Raw genomic sequence first — 25,748 nt, forward strand, 5'->3', positions numbered from 1 at the left:
TCCAGGATCCCTTTCTGATGGTTCCGCCTGCCTTTGACCCCCAGCACGTAGCTGCAGGGCCCCTGCTTCTCGCTGTCATGAGCACAGGTGGTCCCTTTCACCATAAGCAGTTCTTTTGTACAGGCCGTCTAGACCTTCCTCTCCTAACCTCACCATGGGGTCGGGGTGCTACCCAGGGTCCCACTGGCCCTATTCAGGCCCTCTTTGGACAACCGTCAGCTATTCTGGGGGAGAGCCGTCCCTACTTAAGGCTGTACCCTTACATAGCCAGACCAGCTTCAGAAGGGCTGTCCCTGGCTGGATTTGAGGGTAAGGCTGTCCAAGTAGCTACAGGTCTCTGATGATCCTGGGACCCTCCCCAAGTCACACAGTAAATAGTGGATTGTCCTTTATTCTGCAAGTTGATGTTATCATTTTGTTGTTGTCTTTTGATTTGGGGGTTTTCTTGCTTCCCTGGAGTGAGGATGAGGATCATACCTGAATGCTGAGTCAATAGCAGGTGCTGTTGAAGGGCCACAGGTAATTTTAAAATGACTTCTCTGAGGTTATTTTGTGCATCAATTTTGTATACAATTCAGTGATTATTAGCGACCTTACCAGTGGTGCAGCCGTTACCATAAATTCATTCTAGCACATTTTCTTCCCCGGTAAGATCCCCATTCACAGTTAAATTCCGTGCCCTTCTTCTCCCTCTGGGCAACTTTCTGAATCTACTTTCTGGCTCGATAAATTAGCCTTTTCTTGGCATTTTATGCAAATTGAATCAGACAGTATATGGTCTCATGTCTGTTGGTGTGTATCTCTTTGTAGCCCCAGTGAGGTAGCTACCATTATTACATCCTCATGTTACTGACAAGGAAATGGGTGTACAGAGACATTCAGTGACTTGCCCAAGGCCGTGCGTCCAGCTGGAGCCCTGGAATTCCAACCCACACAGCCTGGTACCAGGGCCATCCTAACCCCTGTACTCATCTCTAGCTGTTTTCCTTCTTAATGAACTTGCAGGATAAAATTCCACCATGACATCCTTTACATTTTGTTGGAAGTTTTACTGGTCTGTGAGGCCCTCAGGTCTGGAAACCACTGACCTGATGGTCCCATTTCTGATCTTTGTATTCCCTGCTTTCAGATGCATGGACTAATGAATGACCAGGGAGATACATGTCCTAGGTGGGCTCGGAGGCTGCTTTCCTGGGCTAAGGGATGCCCATAGTGAAGCAACTAGAATCTGGAGACCAGAAGTCCTTTCTTCCCTGCTGGGAGGGGCTCCTATAGAATGAATACTCATTTCCTTCTGCCTCTCACCTTTCTGTCTCCTCCCACTTCTGTGGGAAGAAGGGACTGAGAAGGGTCTGGAGGTTCTAGACAGAGCACATGTCTGTTCTGGGGTTAGCTTGTTCCTCTGCCCCTCTACCCATCTCCTATTCCAGGACTGCCTTACCTGGTTAAATCACCCATGTGGACAGAAAGGCTTCATTCCTCATCAGCGGGGCAGGGAATTTGTTCAGGCCTTTGCGACTGTGTGTGCAGATGGGCATTTTTCTGTGAGAAGAAAAATCCAGAGATTCCATCACCATGTCAGAGAAGCCTTCTTAAAAACAAAAACAAACAAAAAACAAATTTAAAAAACCCAACTAAAAGTGGATAGTGACAGCCTATTAGAGCCAGAACTCTGCCGGTACTTGACCTTCATTAGCTCATTTCATTCTTGCAATGGAATCATGAGGTAGATGCTAATATGACTCCCACCTACACCTGCTAAAAGTGAGGTCTAAAAAAAGTGAAGTAAACTGAACCATAGGTAACCGAAAAGTTTCCGGGTTTTCTCTTCACACCCTCCCCCCCCTTTTGAGGCACCAATCACATAACCTAGAAATAATCATTTTCAAGCATCCGATTCAGTGGCATTTAGTGCATTCATGGTGTCGTGCACCTGTCAGCTCTGTCTAGTTCCAAATTTTCCTCCTGCCCAAAGAAGTCCCTGGATCCATCAAATAGTCACTCCCATTTCCCCTCCCCTCAAGCCCTGACAACCCCTAACCAGCTTTCTGTCTCTGTGGGTTTGCCTGTTCTGGATAATTAGAGTAGATGGAATCAGACACCCTGGGACCTTCTGCGTCTGGCCTCTTGCACCCTTCCTCCACACTGAAGGGCATCAGCACTTCATTCCCGTTGATGTTCAACAGGATTCATTGCAAGGATTTACCGCATTGCATTGCATTTACCCACTCAGGTACTGATGGACATTTGGGCTGTTTCCACCTTTTGGCTGTTGCGAATAGTGCTGCTGTGAATATATGTGTTCGTGTACTTGTTCAGTGCCCGTGGTCCGATCTTTCAGCTCTCTATCTAGGAGTGGAATTGCTGCGCCATATTGTGATTCTTTGTTCCACTTCTTGAAGAAATGACAAACCGTTGTCACAGTGGCTGCAACATTTTACACTCCCACCAGGAATGAGCAAGAGTTCCAGTCTCCATATCCTCACCAACACTTACTGTTTGCCTTTAAGAAAAAGAAAAAAAAAAAAACAATAACAAATAATTGTAGCCATTCTAATGGGTATGAAGGGGAATCTCCCTGTGATGTTGATTTGCATTTCCCTAACGTCTAATGATTTTAGACATCTTTTCATGTACACCTTGGCCATGTGTATATTTTCTTTGGAGAAATGTCTCTTCCCATCCTTTGCTTAAAAAAAAAAAAAAAAACAGAATGGTGGGGCACACCTGGATGGCTCAGTTGGTGGAATGTGAGACTCTTGGGATCTCAGGGTTATGAGTTCAAGCCTCATGTTGGGCATGAAGCCTACATTAAAAAAAATACTTTTTTTTTTTTTTTTTTAGTTTTAAGTATTTTGTATAAATTCTGGATACAAGACCCTTATCACATATATGATTTGCAGATATTTCTCCCCATTCCATAACTTGTCTTCACCTTCTTGATAGTGTCCTTTGCTGCACACAAAGTTTTAATTTATGTGACATACAATTTATTTTTTTCTTTTGTGACTTGTGCTTTTGGTGTTCTAAGGATCTGTTGCCAATCTAAGACCATGAAGTTTTTTCCCCTGTGTTTCAGCAAATGATTTTTATAGTTTCAATGCTTCCATTAAGGTCTTCAGTCTCTCTTGAGTTTGTTTTTGTATATGGCATGAGGTAGGGGTCTAGCTTCATTCTTAAGCATGTGGATCACCAGTTGTCCCAGCAACTTCACTGCCCTTTTTGGGGGGTGCTTGTTTCTTGAGGCAGGGCCCAGGTTTTACTTCATTTTCTCTGCCTTCCTCAGTGACTGGGCCAGTGCCTAGCACATTGCAGTGGGTCGGGGGAGGCTCTGGTAATTGGGCATTGACTGAATGAGTGAATGGGAGTGCCCAAGCTGTTTGTCTTATCCCAAGAGCCAACTGGTACATGTGAGGAATCCAGCGGTCAGTGACCAGGTCTTCTTCTTCTTTGATCAACAGGTGCAGCCAGTGTCATCGTTGGCCACCCTCTAGACACAGTCAAGGTACTGCAGCCATGTTTGCCTTTACCTCTTGGAAAGTGGCCTGGAGTGAGTCTGCCTCCAGGAATGTGTCTGCCTTTTCTGATCCCAAGACAGTCTCCAGCCCAAGGCAGATTCTCTATGCCAACTCTGGGGGTGGGGGTGGGGTGGGGTGCTAGGAGGACTGGTTTGGAATCCTTGCTCTCCTCTGGTTACTTGGCAGTGATTTTGTTTTTGTGAATGTTGCATATCTGCCTCCAGCTTCTCATGGGCTGTGAGGGAGGGAGCCAAGGCAATGCTAAGTATCCCTTGCCAGTCTCTGTGCAACTAAGGAACAAGAAAGGCTTCAGGCGTGAGGTGGCAGCTAAGTCCAGAATTTAAGGTTGGGTTTCAGGTGATGAGAACAGATACTCCAGGCTAGAGCTAAGGCACTGAGGTAGGGACACCGTGTGCAGGCCACGCTTGGGAAAAGCCAGCATGGCCAGTTTGGCTGATGCAGCGGGTTTGCGAAAGCTGCTCTAGATCAGAAGCCAGGAAAGGTGGGTCAGCACTCCATCCTGGGAGGCCTTCACTGTCAGAGCAGGTCTGTGGACTTGGGTTGGGAATGGGGAGCCATTATAACTCCAGGAAGTGGGGGAGGTTTGAGGACCCAACACGGCCTTCTGGCATGGAGCTCATCCACGCCCCTTGTTCTACAGATGGAGAAGCTGGCCCAGGAAGGGCAAAGGGCTTGCCCGAGGTCATGCCAGGTGTCAAAGTATTGAGGAGTGAGGGAGTGAGGCGCTCTACAAAGGGACATTCTTTGACGCCACCCCCATCGCTGCCCCCTGTCCTCAGTGGTGAACAGGACTACAGAGCCGTACCTTGGGACATGGTCTCAAATAGTGCCTTCTCACCCTTGACTTGCACAGTCATATCTAAAACTTTGCCTGGATCGTGTGCTAAGACAAGCTGCTCTGGCTCTCGCCAAATGGCTGCTATGATCACACATCGGCCTCCCCACCATCCCCTGCCCTGTCTTCCTCCTTCTCTGACAGCAGGCCCTCTAGGTCAGAGCCTAGGCCTGCTTTCTTCTTGATGGGGATCAGCCCCATATGGGCCTTGCTTTTTCTCATACTTTCACATACTGGACACGTTCTGTGTGTAGATGGTATGTGGATAGCAAGGCATCAGTGGTAGACCAGGCAAATCCAATCCCTGCCCCGTGGGCCTTCCAGCTACATTTCTGGCACAAGCTGCCTCTTGTGTCTCTCTGGTAGAGCATCCTTCCCTTAACCCTCGCCAGGCCAGGGGCTTGTTGAAGGTGCCCCCTCCCCACAGAGGCAAGTCTGGCCACCTGAAAAGGCTGGAGTGCTCCTCCTCCTGTCCTCTCTGCCCCTGGAGTCTCTGAGGGAACCCTTCCTGATACGTCAAATCCAGTCTCTGCCCAGCCTGAGAACCTCTCCGCACAGGGTACCAGCCTGGTGATGCCAGCTTACATGGCTGGCCTGGTCCCAGCCCAGGGATGTGGCCCAGGGCCCTTGTTACTCCCCAGAACATGCTTCTTCCTTTCTTCTGGCTTACATTTTCTCTGGAGTCCCTGTCTTAGAAAGGTCCGGGCAAGAGTTTTAGAGTTGGAATAATCTGGAGTGCATTCTCAGCCTGTCCACCTACTCTCCTGTGACCAGGGTGCAGCACTTTACCTCCCCGAGCCTTGCTTTCCTCATCTGAAAAATGGGCAAAGAGCACCTCCCAGCAGGGCTCTTGTGAAGATTGTCCCTGTGGCACAGAGTCATGAGTGAACCGTTTCCATCCTGATGAACACACAAGCTTGTCTTGTGTTGCGAGTGCCTTGGGACTTGTCTGAGGTCCCAGAGCTTGCCGCGGGAAGAGCCGAGCTAAAAACTCCTGCGCTGCTAACCTAGGTCAGAGGCTCTTTTCCTGCCCATGGCTGCCCCATCACTGGTGGGAGGGCCAGCCCCTGGCTGCACAGTGGCCCTGAAGCTGGGATCCAGATTCTCACCTGCCTCTTGGCCCAGCTGGTGCATTTGGAGTATATGCCTGATGCAGTATGCCCAGGACTTCCTGATCGGGGTTCAGCTGCCTTTAGACCAGCAGCAAACTGGTAAGGGAATGAAATATGCATGTGGTAAGCCGCCAAACTTGTCATAATTTGTTACGGCAGCAGTAGGAGAACTAATACAAGAAGTCAGCTTTCTCCATCTGTAAAACGGGGCGAGTGTTCAGGCTGCATGGCATTTGTGGGATTCTGTGAGATAAGCTCTGGAAGAGGCCCCGTACTTCCCTAAGAACGCAATTGTTGCAACTAAATTCCAGCCCCTGTTGTAACCGAGGCCCCAGAGGCGTGTGCCATGCACCTGGCCTCCGTGGCAGCCTTCCCAAGGGCTCAGTATGGCTGGGAGACCCTTGCTCCATGGTTTTAAAACTCCTATGTGACCTGGGATTGACTCCTAGGTTGAGCTTCCTCATGTACGATTTTTTAGTAACTCGGGTCCTCGAGTTTTTCAGTAGAACTTGAACCTTCTTGGGGATTCAGTCCCCAGAGGCAGAACTGCCCACACTGGGGCCAGTGGAGAGTATCACCTCCACACCAGCCTTAAATAGGGGAAAGAGGGAGGCCTGTGCTCAAGTCTCCTCACCTACATTCTTGTCCTGGTTGGGAATACCCCACCCCAAGGTAGAGCTCTGTGGGTCTGCCCATCCGTGTGAGCCTGCTTCTCATCTCTCTGCGCCTTCCCCCATGTCTTCACCTCCAGATGGTTAAATACTGCATTTTCCCTCAATCAGCCCACACTTCTGACCCCCAGGTCTGTTTTGCGCCATGATACTTGTCCTCAGCAGACCTAGATATTTGCTTGGGAATTACCTACTATTGACTCTTTTTTCCCCCCATCCCCACTTAGTTCTAAGTTCCACGAGGCCAGGAGGTTGGTTTCCTCTACTGCTGAAAGTCTCCTGAGAGTGGAATAGTGGCTGTTGGAAAACAGGCATTCAATCGTACTGGTTGAATGAGTCACCTGCTACATTTCTTTGATTATGAAAGTAACAGTTATAAAACATACACTACCATTTACCTGTCCTGCCTGTGAGAGTGCTGTGGATTTCCCATGGCCATTGGGGTCTCTAAGCCCATGGAGATGAATGCCTATCAAGCTCGTAGCCATGCTGTTAGCCATGCTGGTTAGCTGAGGCAGGGGGGCAGGGTAGATTGAGGAGGGAGAATGTTGAATTTTTTTTTTACTAAGAAAATTTATTCCCATATTAGTTGTATACTTAACATTATTTTTAAATAATGTAAATTGAAAATAATGAAAGTAACCCTTGTCTATCGTAAGAAAGTCAGACATGAAACACCGTTCAGGGCAGAAAAAACATTTCCTGTGATTTTCACCTCAGAGACCACCACCTTTATGATGTGTGTTCTGCCAGAGTCTTTGCTCCTTGTCTACACACTGAGCTCAGGCTGTTAGTGTGATGTGTTAGGCTGCACTCTGGGTCTTAGTCCTCAGGGACCCCTGGGTTCTGGTGGGCAGGGTGCAGTCACTGCTCCTGTGGTTCTTGGAGTTCCTTCTTACCAGGCTCAGAGGGGGTGCCCTGACACTTTTGTGAGCCTCCTCAGACTCTCCTTGCCTGTCTACTGATGCCCCTGGTCACGAGAGCCAACCTCCAATAGAGGACACCATGTCTTCCCTTCTAGTCCCTCATTTAGCCGGTGCAAGGGGGATACATGCCAGGGCCATGCTCCACATGGGGACAAGAGGGAAATGTGAGACAGCCCAGACAGAGAGGGGGAGCCCAAATAAAACCAAAGTAAACAGAGATATGACAAGCTCAGACACAAAGGATAAGTAGGAGCTGAAGGAAGAGCCTTCTGGGGGAAGGAAGAGCCGGTGGAGAGTTCAGGCAGGGTGGGGGAGGGGAAAGTGAGGCCAGGGATTGGGGGATGTACCACGTGGTGGGCTCAGAGGGCAGGGGCATGGAGGAAAGGACATGCAGGGGTGAGAGGCAGGCCTGGTGCCAACCCAGGCCTCATTGACACTGGTAGAGAGTGGGGGGTTTACTCTGAGTCTGGTGGGAAGCCACCAGTGAGCTGTAAATAGCGATCCGCTCTTGTCAGAAGTGATCAGTGTGACTATTGTGTAGACACAGGCCAAGGGCTGAGAGGGAGCAGGAGCCAGTGGGGAAACCGCCGGCAACCAGCGCACCATCCCCGTGAGAGATGAAGGGGTTCTGGAGCTACGAAGGGCGGGTCACTCAGGGAATACTTAGGATGGCAGAGTGACGGGCAGCGGATGGGGCAGAGCCCTGGAAAGTGTTTGCACTCAAGAGGCGGGGATCATGTCCCCCAACAAACATCGCTTTCGAACAACAAAGAGACTTTTGTTCTTCTCTCAGCCCAAGAGTGCTTCTGCCACACTCAGCAAGGCCTGAAGGGGACATTGAAGGAGGCAGTGTCAGCAGAGGACGCTGCACCAGCCTGGCGGGGACAGAAATCCTGCCCTCCTTCCTGGCTGGGCCAGGAAGGGCCTACAGGGCCTTCCCCTCTCTGGGCCTCAGTGCCACAAGCCCATGCTCTCTGGGGCAGTGGGCATGTGAACCATCTTGGCTTGGGCCCTCACCTCCTCGCATCTCTCCACAGACTCGCCTGCAGGCCGGCGTCAACTATGAGAACACCCTCAGCTGCATCCGCACGGTGTACAGGAGGGAGAGTGTAAGTGCCTCCGGGACAGGAGCTGGAGCTGTCCCCCTCAGGGACTCCTGCACACAGCTTGAAGCCTGCCCGGGGCCTGGGCCCTGCGGCCAGAACCCCGACACCAGCCCGTCAGGCTGGAGGTCCGTTCATTCCTGCTCATCGCTTCTGGCTCTATGTTGCCTCTTCTCTCCTCGTCTCACACCACACCTCAAATATTGTATGTCCCCTAAACTTAACCCAGCCATCTTGTGTGCTGTTACTGGGGGGTGGGGGCTGATTTTGTGAAACCTCTCTGGAGAAATTCTGAGGAATTTAGAATCACAGAGTAGAAAATTCCTGCAGAAACAGGGGGACATGTCAGTTTTCAGAGCCAAAGGTGAGACCGGTAAACCGTTTGCTCACAGGTGTCCCTTCACCTGGGGTGGTGGGAGCCAGGCCCTTGGGATTCCAGATGCCCAGAGCTGGCTTGTCCCTCAGGTTGCTAGAAGGCAGGGGACCTAGGATTTTCCTTCCCAAAGAGGAAAATGCGAATAATATTTTGTGGAAGATGTATCATGTGCCCTTCTTAAGAATGAGCGTGTGCTTTCCAAAGACTTTCTAAGGCCCTGCTTTGGGGAATTTAAAATACATTTTCTAATTAATGATGAAATGATTTGATGATTTAAAGAAATCATTGATAGCAGCCCTGGGCTTTCCCTCGAGTACCTGGAAATGTGGCCTTCTTATCGACCACCATCTCCACAGCCTCCATCCTAGCAAGTGCCCTGGGGCTCAGGAGCCTCCTGCCTGTGCCTGGACCTTTTCCTCAGAGGTGTGTTTTGTGTCAGGGCATTGCTCAAACTCTCTTGCTGGGCTGCTTTACAAAGGACTACAAGCTGTTCGGGGTGGTGTGTGATTCCCCAGTTCCCTGAGAGGTGGCTCCTGATTCTGCTGTTGGGCACACATTCTCCACAGTGCCTGCCAGCCCCAGCCGCACCCCCTCCCCCCTGCCTCTGGGCCATTTTGTGGGGACTGCAGGTGTTTCTTGGAGACACAGCACCTCAAGGCTGAGTGATGTCCCACATTATCTGAGGAAGATTGTTTTGGAAGAAGAACCTGAGGTGGGGAGGAGGTGTGTGTGTGCATGTGTGTATGCATGCACATGTGTGTGAAGGGGTGTGTGTGTATGTGTGCGGTGTCCTACCTCTGAACCAGGTCAGGATTAGCAGGTTTGTGTGCAACCTGGAGTTGGTATAATAGCTTCCAGGTACTTTTTCATTTTTGGCATGGGGCTGAAAGTAAGTGCTGCCCTGACTCCTTCAAGGGCCTGTGGAATATTCCAGATTTCAGAGGAGTGTCTGTGATGTTCCCTGAGAGTTCAGTGTGGAAAGGACCCTCTCCTCTCAGACTCCAGCACCCTCTGCTGTGGTCTCTGCTTATGTGCAAAGGAAGCCTCTTGGTGCTGTCTTTCTGCAGCTCCCTTCCCCTCAGACCCTTACCACACCCTTAGCAGGTTGAATTTTAATCACCTGTCAGTTTATCTGTTGCCCCCTCCCCTCTCCTACCCCCAGATGTGGGCTCAGTGATGGCAGCAAGTATTTCGTTCTTACAGTTGGCCCCCAGGGCCTGGCCCATGGCAAGTGCCCTAGAGAATGCTTTTGGTCGAGTGGTAAATGAGGAAGTTACGTGGGGTGCTCGGCAAGCCCACTGCCCATGAGGGCTCCATGCAGCCTGATAGCTTTCCAGCCCAAGAACACGGCCACACTGGTGGCAAATATGGGTTCCAGGCCCAGGGCACCTGGACTCAGGAAACAGAACTGCCCTACAGAAGTGGGTTCCTCCCTTGGGCCAGATTGTGCCTTTTGGGGAATGGAGAGCTACCCCTCACTCACCCACCTGGTCCCTCCCATCACATCAGCAACCTTTTTTTTTTTAATTCTTGTCTCTGACATGATGATTTAGTTTTCCCGTGCTGTCACCTCCCCAGCCTGCGGGCTCCAAGAGGGCAGGGTCTATGCCGAGCACCACGTGGGGAGCCTGGCACCTGGCCTGCAGACAGCCCAAGGCCCTCATGCTCCTGCCCCCTGGTTTTCCCACAGGTGTTCGGCTTCTTCAAGGGCATGTCCTTTCCCCTTGCCAGCATCGCTGTCTACAACTCGGTGGTCTTTGGGGTCTTCAGTAACACGCAGCGGTTCCTCAGCCAGCACCACGGCCGGGAGTCCGAGGCCAGCCGGTCCCGCACACTGTCTGACCTTCTCCTGGCCAGCATGGTGGCCGGCGTGGTCTCCGTCGGGGTGGGGACGCCCGTAGACCTCATCAAGATCCGGCTGCAGATGCAAACGCAGCCGTTTCAGGAAGGTAAGAGGGGGGTAGGGGCCTGGCGTCTGGGCACCAGTGGCCCTTCCCTGGTCCGCCAGATCTGGGATGCGGCTGCTTGTCTCCTTTTTGTTGAGCAGAGTACCTGCGTTGTTGTCTAAGAGTCTGCAGTTAGCATTTTGATCAATTGTAGTAAACAGTCATTAATTATTTATTCCATGCCAACCACCTGCTTAGCGTTCTGGGTATGCTCTTGTCATTGGTCTTCCTAACAATTCTATAAGGTGGATGCTATGACCATGTCCGTTTTACAGAGGAGAAAGTGGAGGCTCCTGGAAGTGACGACCCTTAGGGCCACACAGATAATGAATGACTGGTGGGTGAGGACCAGTGGACCAGTGGCATCATTTGTGGTGTCCAGTGCAGAAGGAAAATGGGGGACTCCTTGTTAAAAAATGATTAAGAATTTTAGAAGAGCAACCCAGAGCATTAAATCAGGGCTGGAGCCCTGATGGACTCATGGGTCTCAAAACCACAACACCAGGGAGTGTGCTGGGAGGCCTCACCCCTGCACCACTTATGGCCAGGGTGAGGGGTCGTTCCTCTTCCCCTCCTTGACGTTCTGGTTGGAACTTCATTTCTTGGTGTGTTAAACAGTCCTCCTGAACTACAGGCTGAGTGTGTTACTTCCTTCGTCTTGAGAGAGGAGTGTCTGTGTCTGCTGTGCTTTGCCTAAAGGAGGATGGAAAGAATGGGAAGGTGCTTGCTGTTGGGAGTAGAAGGTGCCAGCTCTCGAGAAAGGATGAGCTGGGGTCTTAGACAGATTTCACTCTCTCCAGGTTTGGTTCTTGGCTCTGATGTCACTCTGTCTCCTCAGGCAAGGCACTGCTCCTGCCTGGGCCACCGTCTCCTGTCTGCATAAAGGAAGGGCTGGATTTGTGGTCCTTTCTGACACCTCAGTTATCTGATCTGGGCTGACAGCTCTTGTGGACAAGACCCCTCTTGCTGGCAGCCTTCTGAGTGGGCTGCCTTGAGCCCTCTGCCCACAGAGGCCAGGCTCGGTGGGCTCATCTGGGTTCTGCAGCCAAAGCCCAGAGAGTGCACTTGGGAGCTTTCCAGCCCAGCAGCTCTCCTGCCCCTAGCCCCAGCGCCTTGATTCAGCCTGCATATCTTGCCCGGCCCAGGAGGTTTCCAGGACAGGACTGCATACCCCCTGTTGCTGCTCTCCTCACTGGGGCCCGTGGAGAGCCTGGGGCCAGCTGCCCTAACATGTCGGGTCATGCCTGAGGGACACTAAGTGGTCACTGTCAGCATGTGGGGTGACACGGGACCCCAGCAGGCTGGCTCAGCCTGAGGGTCGCAGCATACCGTCTTTGGGGCCACTCAGAGAGATACAGGGCGAGGGGTTTCCACATCCCTCTACTCGACATACTGAGCCATGTCCTGGTATAGTTTAGTTTCACCAAAGGGTGACACCTCATAGAAGTGTTTGAAGCTCACTGATCTGGTCCCGTCCCAGAGACAAAAGCAAACATGTTGAGGAATGAAGGGCGTCACGAGCAGATTGAGAACAAGGAGGCCTGGCCCCCACGCTCACATTTGGCTCTGTCCCTCTCTCAGAAAAGCTTGTGTTGGTCTCAGGTGTGGAGGAAATCTCTCTCCCTAAGTCTTCAGACACTTTGGGTCCAGATGTTGGAAGAATTACCAGTGATGGGTCTCCTCTGCTCATGGGAGCAGACCTGCCTCCTTCACAACCTGACACTTTGACCCTGGAAGGGGAGGAAGAAGGGGAGGCATGCATTCATATATTGGGCGAGGTGAGGCACAGTGAGCCTGGACACCAAAGGAGATGTTTCTCAAAAAAAAACACCTTCCTTATAAACACCCGGGACAGTTGGAGGTAAATTAGTTGATTGTATCCTCTGTCCTGTCCTCCTTCACCCCTGCCTTCCCTGCAGAGGGTGCTAGAATGGTAACTAACTTGGCAGGTGGAGGCCTGAACTACAAGGAATCCTGAGGCTAGGCTAGGAGCCTCTGGAGCTCGGAAGAAGGATGGGAGGCTGTCAAAGAATGGGTAGACCCAAGAAGGGTCCCAAAGCTGGGTGTGCAGCAGCAGCCAATGTTAGGGACATGAGCAGTCCCCATCGGCAGCTGCTAAAACTGCCAATCCACTCACCATATGCCTGATACTTAATACCCATAACAGTACCATAAGGTCTTCTTGGCTGCTAGCCCTGTTCGTTTATCCAATGTGCTATGTATGCACCTGCTGTATGCCAGGCACAGAGCTAGGTGCTAGGGATGCAGTGGTGAAGAAGTGTCTACATCCTATCTGTCCTGTAATGCTCTTTCCAGCAGAGAGCAATTGGGCAACTCCAGATGTGGTGGTAGGGGAGGAATCAGGACAGGCTGGGGGTCAGGAAGGGCTTTGGGGCAGGTAGAAGGAGGGTGGAGGGATTGTTGCAGATCAGGTCTGTGCACATGCTCACGGCTACACTGAGGGTTACCCCTGCCTGCTCGCCGGGGCCTGAGCAGTTGTGGAGAACAACTGCCTACCTGGGAAGTCCAGATCCTTCTGGGGCCTCATTTCCTGGATAAGCTCTCTGAGCAGTGAGAACACGAGGTCCAGGGTGCTCTCCCTGCCCTTGCCACCATAGGAGGCATTGAACAGCGTCCGAGGAGGGTGAGTTCCTGGCTCTGCTCCTGTGTGGGTAGGCCACAGTCCGTGGCTTTAGGTTGTCAGTTCATCATAGTGCCAGAAGGAAACTTGTCCTCTTTCGTCAGTCCCTTGAGGCAGCAACAAAAAATGAACATGTGTTTATTCTGTCCTTTTCAGTGTGCCAAGAACTGGCCTTGTGTGAACTCAGGGAAGGCTCTCAACAAGAAGCCAAGGGAGGTTCCTGCAGGCCAGGGTTTCTCAGCCCTGCTGAGTTCTAAGTCATTAGCACCTGGGCCCAGCTGTTTAGCAGGCAGCTAGAGACAAAGACCGTTTACCCAAGCAAGTGCAGGGAGAGTAGAAATCAAGAGTGGAGGGTCCACCTGAGCTGTGTTCCTCAGGCCTCTGATCTGGGCGAAGCCAGGTCACAGCAGTGGGGGCAGAATAGCCAGTATTTACTGATCCTTTACCCTGCGCCAGGTACTACTCTAGGAGCTCTGTAAGTGTTTAATCTTTCTAGCAACCCAATCCCTAGACATTAACAAAGGGGATCCTGAGGCATCAGCAGCTTCTGTAGCTGGCCTCAGGTCACTCCCCTAATGGGAAGTGGAGCCGGGATGGAGCCCCAGGCTTTCTGACTCACGGCCCACTGATGCTATTTCTGCTTCTGCCCTGGGATTTTGAGATGATGGCAGCTTTCGTAACACCTGGGCCTTTGCACAAACTCATCCCAAATCCGGCTTCAAACGGGAAGGGGGAAGTAGGCTGGGAACATGTCTCCAAAATAACATTGTCCAGGTAGTGGGCATAGCTCTTGGATTTCCAGGGGTGGGTCTGAATGCCATGGCTTTGGGCAGCCCCTCTCTGCCTGACCTGTTGTTTCTCACCTTCCACCCCAGCTGCTTGGGGGAAGGTCTTTGGTGGCTGGGCAGGATCACTACTGGGGCTGGAGGAGGGCAGGTAAGCAGTGCTTTTTGCCAGGAATCTTCCCAGGAAGGGAGAAAGGATGTGGTTTTCTTTTACTTGTCCCTCAGAGACTCTCTAGGCCAGAGATGGAAAGTTCAAAGACTCACTGGGACCAGGGAGGTAACATAAGTAAGTAACTTCTTCCATTTATTTTAACACCCACAGCCCTGCTAACCCGTATCTCACTTTTCCTCTTCAAAATGTGAGCATAAAATACGTTTCATTTCCCTATGACTCTGCTGTTACAAAAGCAGCAGGTCCCACACGTGTCCACTCTGGTGGAGATAATAGGGAGTGGTGGGGACTGTGGCAAGCCAAGCCCACATTCTGTCCGAGGGGGTGGCTTCAGCTCTGTTCTAGGTGATGGATGCCATGTGGCCTGAATTGGAAATTGTCATATAATTTAATTAAGAACAAAAGCAGATGCGAACACCACACCCTGAAGCCTAGCAGAGCATGGAGCTGGTAGTATGGGGCTAGTGCTACCTGAGAGCTTGTGGTCTTGGCCCTGGGTCAGGCCCACTCTGTGGGGTGACCATGCTGAGATGGGTGTTTCCAGACAGCCTTGGCCGGGCTTGTGGGATTGTCCATAGTCTGTGGATTTACCCTAGAATGCCCCAACCACTTCCTGGGTGGAGACGATGGGCCATGAGGGAGTGCCCCCATATACTGAAGCTGAGTGCTGGAGGCCTCTGGCATCATGGACATGTGACAGGTAGAATAGAGGCCGCATCGAGGTAAGAGGTAAGCTACCTGAAGGCTTGCAAATAGAAAGCCACTGAGCTCATGCTGATGAACTATTCATGCTGACTTGCCATTGAAAATGTACACAAGCTAGAACATTCAATGTGGAGGGAGAAGATGTCCATCCACCCAAATCCAGTCGCTGTGAATACAGTAATGTGTTCCTTTTCTAAATGCATAGATAAAACATGTTAAGAAGTGGTACTCCTCCAGCTTCACATCCTCTTTTTAACTTAGTTTATAACATTTTCCATGTTATGAAAATGGCATTTAAAATGATTAACAATAGACGACTAATATTTAAAATAGACATGCATTATTCCATCACTGTGTTCATGATCACACACATGTTTTGAGAGGGATGGTGCAACGTGGCAAAAATTCAGTTTCTAGAGTTTGATTACCTGCTTCTAATTCTCCCCCACAACCCAGGAACTCTAGACAATTCCCCTCAAGTCACCAAGGCTCCATTGACTCATCTGCAAAGCAGAGGTAGCGACGGTAGCTACCTCACAACTGGGATGGAATGGGAGGACGGATTTCACATGACGATCTGAGCATCAGGCCTGGCACACTGAGTACCTGAAACAGATGTTCTCTGTAATACTGAACTTAGGTCACACCTTCCTAGGGATGGACCTTGACATTGTTGCTGGTTCATCCTCTTTCAAACATAATGATATGATCAGGAAATCTGTCCATATGGAGTTGCTTTCATGTAGGGTCATTTCCCTAAATGTGTGGGCTCTTTGCTTCATGAATGAGTCAAAGGGTCTGGTCATTTTAACATTCTTGGCACATACTGTGAAATTGTTATACAGAAGGGTTTTTTTTTTTTTTTTTTTTTTTTTTTTAACCACATTCCATCAGCAGTGGCTGAAGTTGGGAGGGAAGTTCCATCTGGCCCCGATTAGGGTTGCATACTAAACAGCAGTAACCCCTCATGAAAACTGTTGCAACTTGACGGAGGTTTGCTCCTGGTGCCCCTGCCGCTTGGCACCAAGCAGAGGCTGGCCTGAGTTCAGTTGGCCATGAGCTGCACTGTAAGGCTCCGATAAAGAAACCCTCCCTCTGGAAGTCATCATCACTCTTGGTGTGGGTATGAGCCTCTCTGGGTGCCCTGCTGGGCCTGAACTGGAATTCAGGGCTGTGTTCCCAGAGGCCAGCAGTCCCTCCTCTGCCCCGGCCAAGTCACGTCCTGGAGGCCGATGGCCAGTGACACTCAACTTTTCCCTAGTCTGGGAGCTTTCTGGTCTGTGTTTTCATTGAGAGCCTAATTAATGTGCAAATCACAAAGGCCTCAATGCCCCAAGAAGGCAGTTTGGGCACTGGAGGAGGACTCAGCTTTAACTCTGTGCCGACCAGCCCAAGACTGCACCCAGCCCCGCTGGAGGCAGAGGGCTGAGTGTGGCCCCTGTTGGGACTCACTCTCTGGCTCCGTCATTCACAAACATGTCCCGAACTCTTGCTGGGATCCAAGCAGAGTAGATAGATCAGAGGTATCAGACACACAGCCCCTGCGTTCAGGGAGTGCACAGTCTGGTGGGGAATCAGATGTGTGATAGAATGAGAACGGTCCGTGGAAGGCTCTGGAACCTCAGAGTCTGGCTCTGCAGGTCAGGAAGACTCCAGAGAGGAAGTGGCCTTTGATGGGGTGTTGGAATACTGGCAAGGCTTTGGAGACGGACACGTGGGAATGGAGAGCACTGTAGCACAGGGTCAGAGTTCTAACTACAATGCAGGGAGGGGAAGGCGCAGGGGGGAGTTGTGAAGAGTTTGGATTAACTTAGCTGAGCATGGGCTTAGGTGCCGTTCAGCAGGCAGTGCGGCCTCTTGGGCAGCAGAATGACCTGAGCAGAGCTGTGTGGGAGGAAGCTGGATGTGCCTTTAGGAGAGATGGAAAAGGTGGGGAAAGTAGTGGTGGTGGGTTGATTTGGGTGTGCTGCCACAGACCAGGGGGCCCAGGGCCTTGGTCTCTGGGAATGGAGGGGAGTGGCCAGTTGGAGGTATTTGTGGTGGGGAATCAGTGGGCCAGGCAGGAGAGGGAAGTGTCTGCACTGACCCAGGACTGCACAGTTGGGTGACTGTGAGGGAGGACGCCCCCCTCCCCCGCCACCGGGAATGAAATGGCGAAGTGTGTGAGGCACCAGTTGGTGTGGGGCTTGTCACCCATACACATTACTGTCACTGCTGCCGTTCTGGAGCCTGGCAGGAGGGCTGGCTGGAGTGAGAACATACTGAGTCTGGCTCGGTTCATGTGGGAGGTGCCACAGCTGGAATGTCGGGGCTGGAGGAGGAGTCAGGGGTGTGACAGAGAAGTGACCACTGAGGCCATGAATTGGGTGCAAATGTCAAGGTGAGCTACAGATAGGAAGAGGTGGAGATGAAGGGAAAGAGTCAGGAAAGAGCTCAGGGAGAAGTTCCAGTGGCATCAATGGCCGTGGTCAGCAGTGGCCAAGCCCATACCATGCGTGCTGTGCTAACACACCCCTGCCATTAAATCGTCACAGCAACTGTGTAAAAGAGGTGCCGTCATTCTCTTTATCTTACAAACGGGGAAACTGAGGCTCAGATTGGGTGATGTGTTGGGTGACATGCTTCCTCAGATGTGACACGCTGCAACAGGGCATGGCCCTGGCCCGTCCACCTCCAGTGCCCCAGGAGGCAGAGTCCTGGGAAACTCCGGTCACCAAAGTAGGCAAAAGGGAATCAAGAGGGGAGAATGGCTGAGGTGGGAGGTGACACTAGGGACAGAGACCAAGGGCTGGGGAAGGAACAAGCCTTTTGTTTCTGGGTTGGGAGAGGAGAATAAAACAGACAATTCAGAAAGGATTTTTTTTTTTTAAGATTTTATTTATTCATTTGACAGACAGAGATCACAAGTAGGCAGAGAGACAGAGAGAGAGAGAGGAATGCAGGCTCTCCGCTGAGCAGAGAGCCGGACACAGGGCTCGATCCCAGGACCCTGAGATCATGACCCGAGCCGAAGGCAGGGGCTCAACCCACTGAGCCACCCAGGCACCCCCAGAAAGGATTTTTTTTTTTTTAAGATTTTATTTAATTATTTGTTAGAGAGAGAGAGAGAGCATGAGCACAGGCAGACAGAGTGGCAGGCAGAGGCAGAGGGAGAAGCAGGCTCCCCGCTGAGCAAGGAGCCTGATACCCAGAAAGGATTTTGAGGGCAAGAGGAAGGAGGTTGAGGGAGACCTCATTGCAAGGCCAGCCTCTACCATGTTCAAGAGCCCGAACAGAATGAAGGGGACAGAATGTGGCCAAGATTTGGAGAGAAGAGGATCCTAATTTCAGAGCATAGGAGCCGAGATAAATAGGGCTGGAATGGTAACATCAGAGAGGGCCGAATGAGGGGTGGATCTGGGTGGAAGAGATCATCAACCACATGCCAGAACACAAAGCCCGCCTGAGCCCAAGGATGACAAAAGTGGGATGAAACCATTTCTCTGATTTTTCTGAGTCTTCGGCAATGTCTGGCTGGGAAGGTCACCAACGGGGCCTCAGAGGCCCTGACCACGTACATCAGTTTGTCTCTTTGGCAACATAGTTTTATCGCTACCGTAAAGATGGATGGCTGCCAAGAACATTCTTCTCCAGGCAGGTTGGCCTTGGGGAGGAGCAGCCTTCTGATACAGCAGATTTTTCAAGACTTTCCCATTGCAGATCAAGAATAACTAATGCTAACCTCTCTGAATGTTGTTCCATTTAACTCCCGAAGAAGAAAATCTATGTGGGAGGGCAGGAGGAATCCCTGGAGTATGACGAGGGACTGGAGACAAGCCAGGACCCTACAGCCTGAGCCTTCTTGTCAGGTAGGCTGTGGGCTGCCAATAGGAAGTGAGGGCTGGAGCCATAACAGCCCAAAAGTAAAGGGAAGAAATTTGTGAAGAGGCCAGGCATTTAGCCGTGTAGTTCAAGAGGAATCCTTGAATCCTGGGTGGTTTGGCTGAATCTTTTCCAAACTGGGGTCCCACACAGCTAGCAGAGATGAAATGACGGTGCATACAACGTAACACACCATTGTGAGGTTACATACGTGGATGACACATCCATTTGGTCTTTATATCAACTGATGAGGGCAAGTATGGTCCTGATTTGGGGACTCAGTGCTAGTATTGATAGTCGTTGGTCCTGTGTGGGCATCTACAACCTCCCCCAGTAGGTTTGGCTGCAGGCCACCGCTGCCTGAGGTTGGCAGGTCCAGCACTCCCAGAATCTGGAGTCCTATCAGGAGAGGGGTAATCAAATAGGAATGACTATTTGCCTCAAGTAAAGTACCTTTGCCAATTGTCACTCAGTTTTCACAAAAGCGAAAGAGGTGGCAGGGTATTTTTTGTTTCCCTTTTCTAAGCAGCGGTGGAAACTGCGGGCCACTGTGGCGGGTTCCCTTGCACTGGATTGTATAGTAAACAGCCACCCAGCAGCAAAGTGAATCCCAGCTGCTTCTAATCCCAGATTTTCCAGGGAATGCCTTTTTAAATCCGTTACATGGCGTCCAACCCGCAGAACAGCAGCTGCACCTTCAGTGTCTGTGGATGAAGAAGCCGCATACGATCAGTTACTATTGGATAATTAGTATAGTTAAGTAAATTTTTGTTGCGTTCCCTGCAATAGCATGTCCACGTAGGAGAAAAACGGTTACACATGTATGTGAGATACTTTAGGAGTCCTGTGAATCTATAATGCTTAGCAGTTTGTGGGTTCCTGAGATAAGTGTGTGCTCTTTGATTTGGGAGTTCCCTGGCCTAGAAATATTTGAGCACAATAACCTGTGTAACCTGTACCTGGTAACCCTGTACGTCACTGATGGGGAGCAGCGGGACCTCATCTGTGGATGGCTTAGTTATTAAGGATTTTCTGTAGAAAGTGACCTGTTGAGAAATAATGTGTTTTCATCCCATGCCTGACTATGAGTACATAGGAGAAGTCTCGTGGGCCTTTCCCTTCCAGAAAGTGGATGGACCTTTGTGTTTCTGAGGGCTGGCGACCCCTTACTGCAGTGGATCAGTGACCAGCCATTGTGTTTCAGGTGCCTTTCCTGTTTCCACAGTTAGGGTCCATTGAAGACATTGAACAATATCTGAGAAAGGAACGAGATGCAAGTTTTTCATGTTTGTGCCTGGGAAGGGCCCAGCAGTATGCACGGGTAAACCCCTGGCTTCTGAGAGGCAAATCTGCGGGGACCCAGACTGCATCTAGGCTGGTTCAGGCCCTCCGAAGTGGGAGAACTCCCAAGAGGGGCTGCATGGGTACCTGTTAGGACAGGCCAAACCTGAAAACTCCTACCTCCTGCAGAGGCACCTGCCAGGAGGGCCCAGTCAGAGGCCAGTAAGCAAGACGCCTTACACTGGTGGGCAGAGCAGTGAAGTTAAATGGCCACACCGTATAGTCTAAGGAATGATGGTCCCCAGCTTCTGTGTCTCCTGCCTCCCAGCCGCATAGACCAAGTAGGCCAGCTGGTCGAGGTGAGGGAGCTTGGAGGAGAGGTTTTTGTTTTAAAGATTTTATTTATTTATTTATTTGACAGAAATCACAAGTAGCCAGAGAGGCAGGCAGAGAGAAAGAGGGGGAAGCAGGCTCCCTGCTGAGCAGAGAGCCGGCTGTGGGGCTCTATCCCAGGACCCTGGGATCATGACCTGAGCAGAAGGCAGAGGCTTAACCCACTGAGCCACCCAGGCGCCCCAGAGGGTTTTTTTGTTTTGTTTTGTTTTGTTTTAAGAACTGAATAGGCTGTCCTCTGCTCCTTGATGAGGATTAGGAGCTAGGTAGGGGCCCATTTCATTGACTTTGAGCATCTTGTCTTTTTTTTTTTTTTTTTTTTTTAGATTTATTTATTCATGAGAGAGAGAGAGAGGCAGAAACGGAGGGAGAAGCAGGCTCCTGGCTGAACAGGGAGCCCGATGTGGGGCTTGATCCCAGGACCTCAGGATCATGACCTGAGTCAAAGGCAGATGCTTAACCATCTGAGCCACCCAGGTGCCCCACTTCCTGCCTGTCTTGATAATAGGGAGCTTGAATTGGTCCTAAGTGAATTTGGGAAAACAAAGAAAACCACAAGCATCCTGAGTGTTTCAGAGTTTTAATCCATATGTATCATCATAAAAGGTAACAGGGTCTTCATTTAGAGTACAGAAAAAAATAGTGTCAATAGCAAAGCCTCCTGATAAAAAATGATCAAAGTTTGATTTATAATTTAATCCCCATTTTGGAACAAAAAATTCTAATTAGAGAAACTAAATACATTTTGTCCCAGAAAAAAATATGCCCTATGTGAATCCCTTTACACTCACGTGTACACCCCCAAGCTAAGCCCTGAAGGATCAAAAACAACTGGCTGAGAACAGGTGGTTCAGTGTGAGCAAAGTACTCACTCACCAAGCACCTCACCCCCTTCCTTGGGTTCCTTGCACAAACAAATGCAGATTTATGGATTTCCGTTGCGCCTATTTCCAAAAGCTGCTTGCAGGCAACCTCCCAAGTCCATTTTTAAAGGTCACCAAAGTTTGTTTTAAACAGCTAGAGTTACCAAGAACTCTGATTCAGCTCTTTTCTAAGTGAACTGTCAAACCCTGCCGGTCTCCCAAACCCCGCCTCCCCCAGTCACGTTTTCTAAGCCGTACCTCCCCCCGGGGGGGGGGGGCACGCCTCTCAAGCCACACCTCCCCAGGTCCTGTCTCAAGCTCTCCTTCCCGGGCCACGCCTCTCGGACCACGCCCCCTCCCAAGGGGGGCCTCCCCCTGATGGGCCCTGCCTCTGAGCATCTCTTGGTTGGTGCAACTGATTAAGAGTTGCTTCTGTTTTCTGCTTTGTGGTCCCATATGAACAGTCCTTGCCACTATTGCTAATGCAGATGGGCCAGTAACAACCATCCACTAGCTGGAAGATTTGTTTCTCATTGAGTGACACATCATTGATGTCACAGAGTGCCTGTACCTTCAAAAACAATCAGGAGAGGGTAGGTAGGCTTGGAATCTTCACTGTGTCTTAGTGGGCTGTGATCAAACAGGTTACTTCAAGTATAAGATGTCATTTTCTCAGGAGGGTGTGGTAACCCAGGTGCATGCAGTTGTCAGAACTCATCAAATGTATACCTACAAGCTACACCTTTTATTGAATATAAATTATATCCAAATTGAAAAAGGAAACTAATAAAAACTAGGACAGGAGGCCAGAGAAGACCAGGGGCTCCTGAGAGTCATCAGTTTTCATGGGAGGAGAGGTGAGAATGGGGAGGAAGTTCAGCCAAGAATGCATCATCTCAATGTGATAACAAGGAAACATCAAACCACAAATGAGGAAGGTTTTATTCATAAGAAGGGAGGCAGCACACTAATAAAAAATGCTGGTGTCGTTAAAAAGAAAGAAAAGCTGTAGAAATGATCCAGATTAAAGGAACTAGGGGCACCTGGCTGGCTCAGTCAGCAGAGTGTGACCCTTGATCTTGGGGTCATGAGTTCCAGCCCCAGGTTGGGTGTGGTGCTTACTAAAAACAAAAATAAATAAAGGAACCTGAAGAATCATGACGACTAAGTGCAGTAACTGGCTGGACTAGATCCTGCACTAGTGAAGGGAGGAATGCCGAACAGGTCAGTACAAGATCAAGTGGTAACTTGAGTATAGCTAGTACATTAGGTAACGGTATTATCAACATATATTATGAGACTGATAACTACTCTGGCATTTAAGGCAGTATCCCTATTGTTAGGCAACAATTACTGAAGGATTTAGGGGTAAAGAACCATTCGGTATCTAACCCTGAAATGGTTCAGAAAATAATGTTATGTACATATGTGTGAAAAAGATATGCATGTGTATACAGAGAATTTCCTTATTGCTTACCTTGGGGAAAAGGATTAAAAAAAAAAAGTGCAAGTTTGGGTCTTGTTGACAAAGCTAGTTCAAAGTTTACCAGATGTTTTTCCAACATTGGCACCTCCACACAAGGAAGATTTTTATGAGGATCTTTCTTATCAGTAACTCCTGAAAGCCAAGTCATACCCATACCTCATTCATGAAACCCTTGATTCCGGGTCAGGTCACTGATCTTGGAGATGAACACAGCCCAGGCAAAGTTTATGCACTGGGACAGGGACATCTGTTCAGTGAGAAGGGAGAGGGGAGAGAGAGAGAGAGAGAGAGAGCACTCAAACCGTAAAACAAATGAGGTAAAATGTTAACATTAGGTGAATCCAGGGAAAGGATGTATAAGGGTGTTCTCTGTATTAAGTTTTCTTTTTTGCCCTTTTTTGCAAGCTGGAAATTATTTCCAAATAAGCGTGTGTGTGTGTGTGCGCGCGCGCGCACTTTAACGCTGGGGATGAGGGAGATAGAAGGAGTTCCAGTGGCTTTGTGTTCAGAAGGCGCTGGCTGCCAGTTAGACTCATGTTAGTATTCCAGAGGATGGCAATCCCCATGACAATTATATTGCTTTAATAGCCATAAATGGATAATTCTTAAGCAGTAAAAACTAGATTGCTTATATAACAAACATGGGAGAATATCAGAGAAGTTCCTTATTGCTTATCCTAGGAAGAAAAGGGAAAAAAGTACAGGTGTTTTGTTGATAAGGCATGTTGGAGGTTGGGCAAGTATTTTTTTCACATTTGTACCTCTACATAAGCAGAATATTATCAGGACACTCTCCTTCAATCAGTAACTTCTGAGAGCCACATCCTACCGGTAGTTGATTCATGAAAACCTTGACTCTTGGGTCAGGTCAGTGCTACTTGGACATGAGCATGACCCAGGTAAAGTTGAGATGTTGGGACAATTACATCTATTCTGTTTCATCCCAGAATTTCCCAGGGTGACACTGGCAGCATCATAGTGGATTTGGGAAAGGAAGGGGTGGGCAATGATATCTCAGTGGGCTTTCAAAGACCACAGTGTCTGATCTCGCTCTGAGCTCAGAGGCCCTTTGCCCCCAGGGGTGGCCACCACACTTGCTCCCTTCCTGGGGGATCTGCTGTGGCAGTGAACAGGACTCAGCCTCCTGCCCATACTGTAGTTGGCTGAATGCACAAGTCTGTAATTAGTCTCTTCCCCTTGCACAAAAAGGAAATACAGGATTCATTTGCCCAAGCACACTTCCCAGGCAAATAGGAATCTCCCCCTCTACCTTACCTCCTTCTGGGATGAGCAGAAAGACAGGTTGTACTTGACTCTCAGATCTTCAGTTTGGATTATAGAATCATGAACCTGAATCTTTGCTCCTAACCTTTCATCGGAGAAGGATGGGACTGTTTGGGAAACTTGGAAATTCAGCTGTTCAGTAATGAAAGTTATTGCCTCTTTGTCAGTGCAAAACCAAAGTGAGATGCCACATACAGGGAACTAAACCCAGGTCGTAACATAGGTGTGTGTCACAGGGAAGCTTCGTTCTGTTTCTTTCCTGGCCGTACCATGTTGGTTCCTCAAGAACGGAGTGTTGAAAATAAGAGTGCACTGCATCAGCCCTGGGACTGGGGGGCCTCTCTGGTCAGGAGTCAAAGCTGAGATAAAGCATCCACAGCTGGGGAGATGAGCATCAGAGAAGGAGACGGGAGCCTGGTGGAAGGATTAAAAGGAAGAGACAGAGTCACTGCTTGCTAGCCAATGCTGGAGGGACAGCATGTCCAGCCCTCCAGCCCATGTATCCTCCCAATTCATGCCAATCATCTCAGTCTCAGTAATGATCTGTGGGTAAATTATTCTCCCCCTACAGTGTTCCTAGTACCATGCTCAGCACTTTATAATATTGCCTTATGCATACTGACCTGTTCTCTTCTTTTTCCTTTAGAAATGTTTGCTGCTTTATTAAGAAATGATTGACATATAACATTGTGTAAGTTTAAGGTATACAACTTGATTATTTAATATGCATGTGTATTGTGAAGTGGTTACCAAGGTAAGGTTAGTTAACACATTAGTCATATCCTATAGTTACCCTGTGTGTGTGTGTGTGTGTGTGTGTGTGTGTGTGTGTAGAGAACTTTTAAGATCTACTTTCTTAGCAACTTTGTATGCAATAAGTAGTTGGCCCATTATCTTTTTTTTCTTTTTAAGATTTTATTTACCTATTTGACAGAGAGAGAGATCACAAGTAGGCAGAGAGGCAGGCAGAGAGAGAGGGGAGAGCAGGCTCCCCGTGGAGCAGAGAGCCCGATGTGGGGCTTGATCTCAGGACCCTGAGATCATGACCTGAGACGGAGGCAGAGGCTTAACCCACAGAGCCACCCAGATGCTCCTGGCCTATTGTCTTTTTAAAGTTAAGGAACCAAAGGCTGAAAAATGTGGCCTACCAAGGTTGAGAAGTTATTAAGTAGTGGGTTTTGGATTTGGAACCAGAACAGTCTGGGTTCAAATCTCATATGCTTTTTTTTTTTTTTTTTTGGTTAACATGTAATGTATTATTTGCCCCAGGGGTACAGGTCTGTGAATCATCAGTCTTACACATTCCACAACACTCACCATAGCACATACCCTCCCCAATGTCCATCACCCCACCACCCCATCCCTACCCCCCCACCACCCCCACAACCCTCAGTCAGTTCCGTGAGATTAAGAGTCTCTTATGGTTTGTCTCCCTCCCAATCCTACCTTGTTTCATTTTTTCCCTCCCTACCCCCCAAAACCCCCCTGCCCTGCCTCTCATTTCCTCATATCAGAGAGATCATATGATAATTGTCTTTCTCTAATTGACTTATTTCATTCAGCATAATACCCTCTAGTTCCATCCATGTTGTTGCAAATGTTTCATTTCTTTTGATGGCTGTGTAGTATTCCATTGTATATGGAATATACATATACCACATCGTCTTTATCCTTTCATCTGTTGATGGACATCTAGGTTCTTTCCGTAGTTTGGCTATTATGAACATTGCTGCTATAAACATTCGGTGCACGTGCCCCTTCGGATCACT

General features: G+C 49.6%; 1 protein-coding gene across 2 annotated transcripts in view; it reads left to right on the top strand.

Moving 5' to 3' along the window:
- SLC25A48 (solute carrier family 25 member 48) overlaps window positions 1-25,748 on the top strand; it is a 197,381-nt gene that overhangs the window by 158,938 nt on the left and 12,695 nt on the right. For both annotated transcript variants that reach the window (XM_047731015.1, XM_047731014.1), the window contains 3 exons: window positions 3,462-3,505; window positions 8,121-8,192; window positions 10,253-10,511. In XM_047731015.1, the coding sequence (XP_047586971.1) occupies window positions 10,274-10,511 (238 nt within the window). In that variant the 5' untranslated portion in view covers window positions 3,462-3,505; window positions 8,121-8,192; window positions 10,253-10,273. The remainder of the gene's footprint in view (window positions 1-3,461; window positions 3,506-8,120; window positions 8,193-10,252; window positions 10,512-25,748) is intronic.

The sequence above is a fragment of the Lutra lutra genome, chromosome 5, assembly GCF_902655055.1.
Source record: "Lutra lutra chromosome 5, mLutLut1.2, whole genome shotgun sequence".
NCBI lineage: Eukaryota > Metazoa > Chordata > Mammalia > Carnivora > Mustelidae > Lutra > Lutra lutra.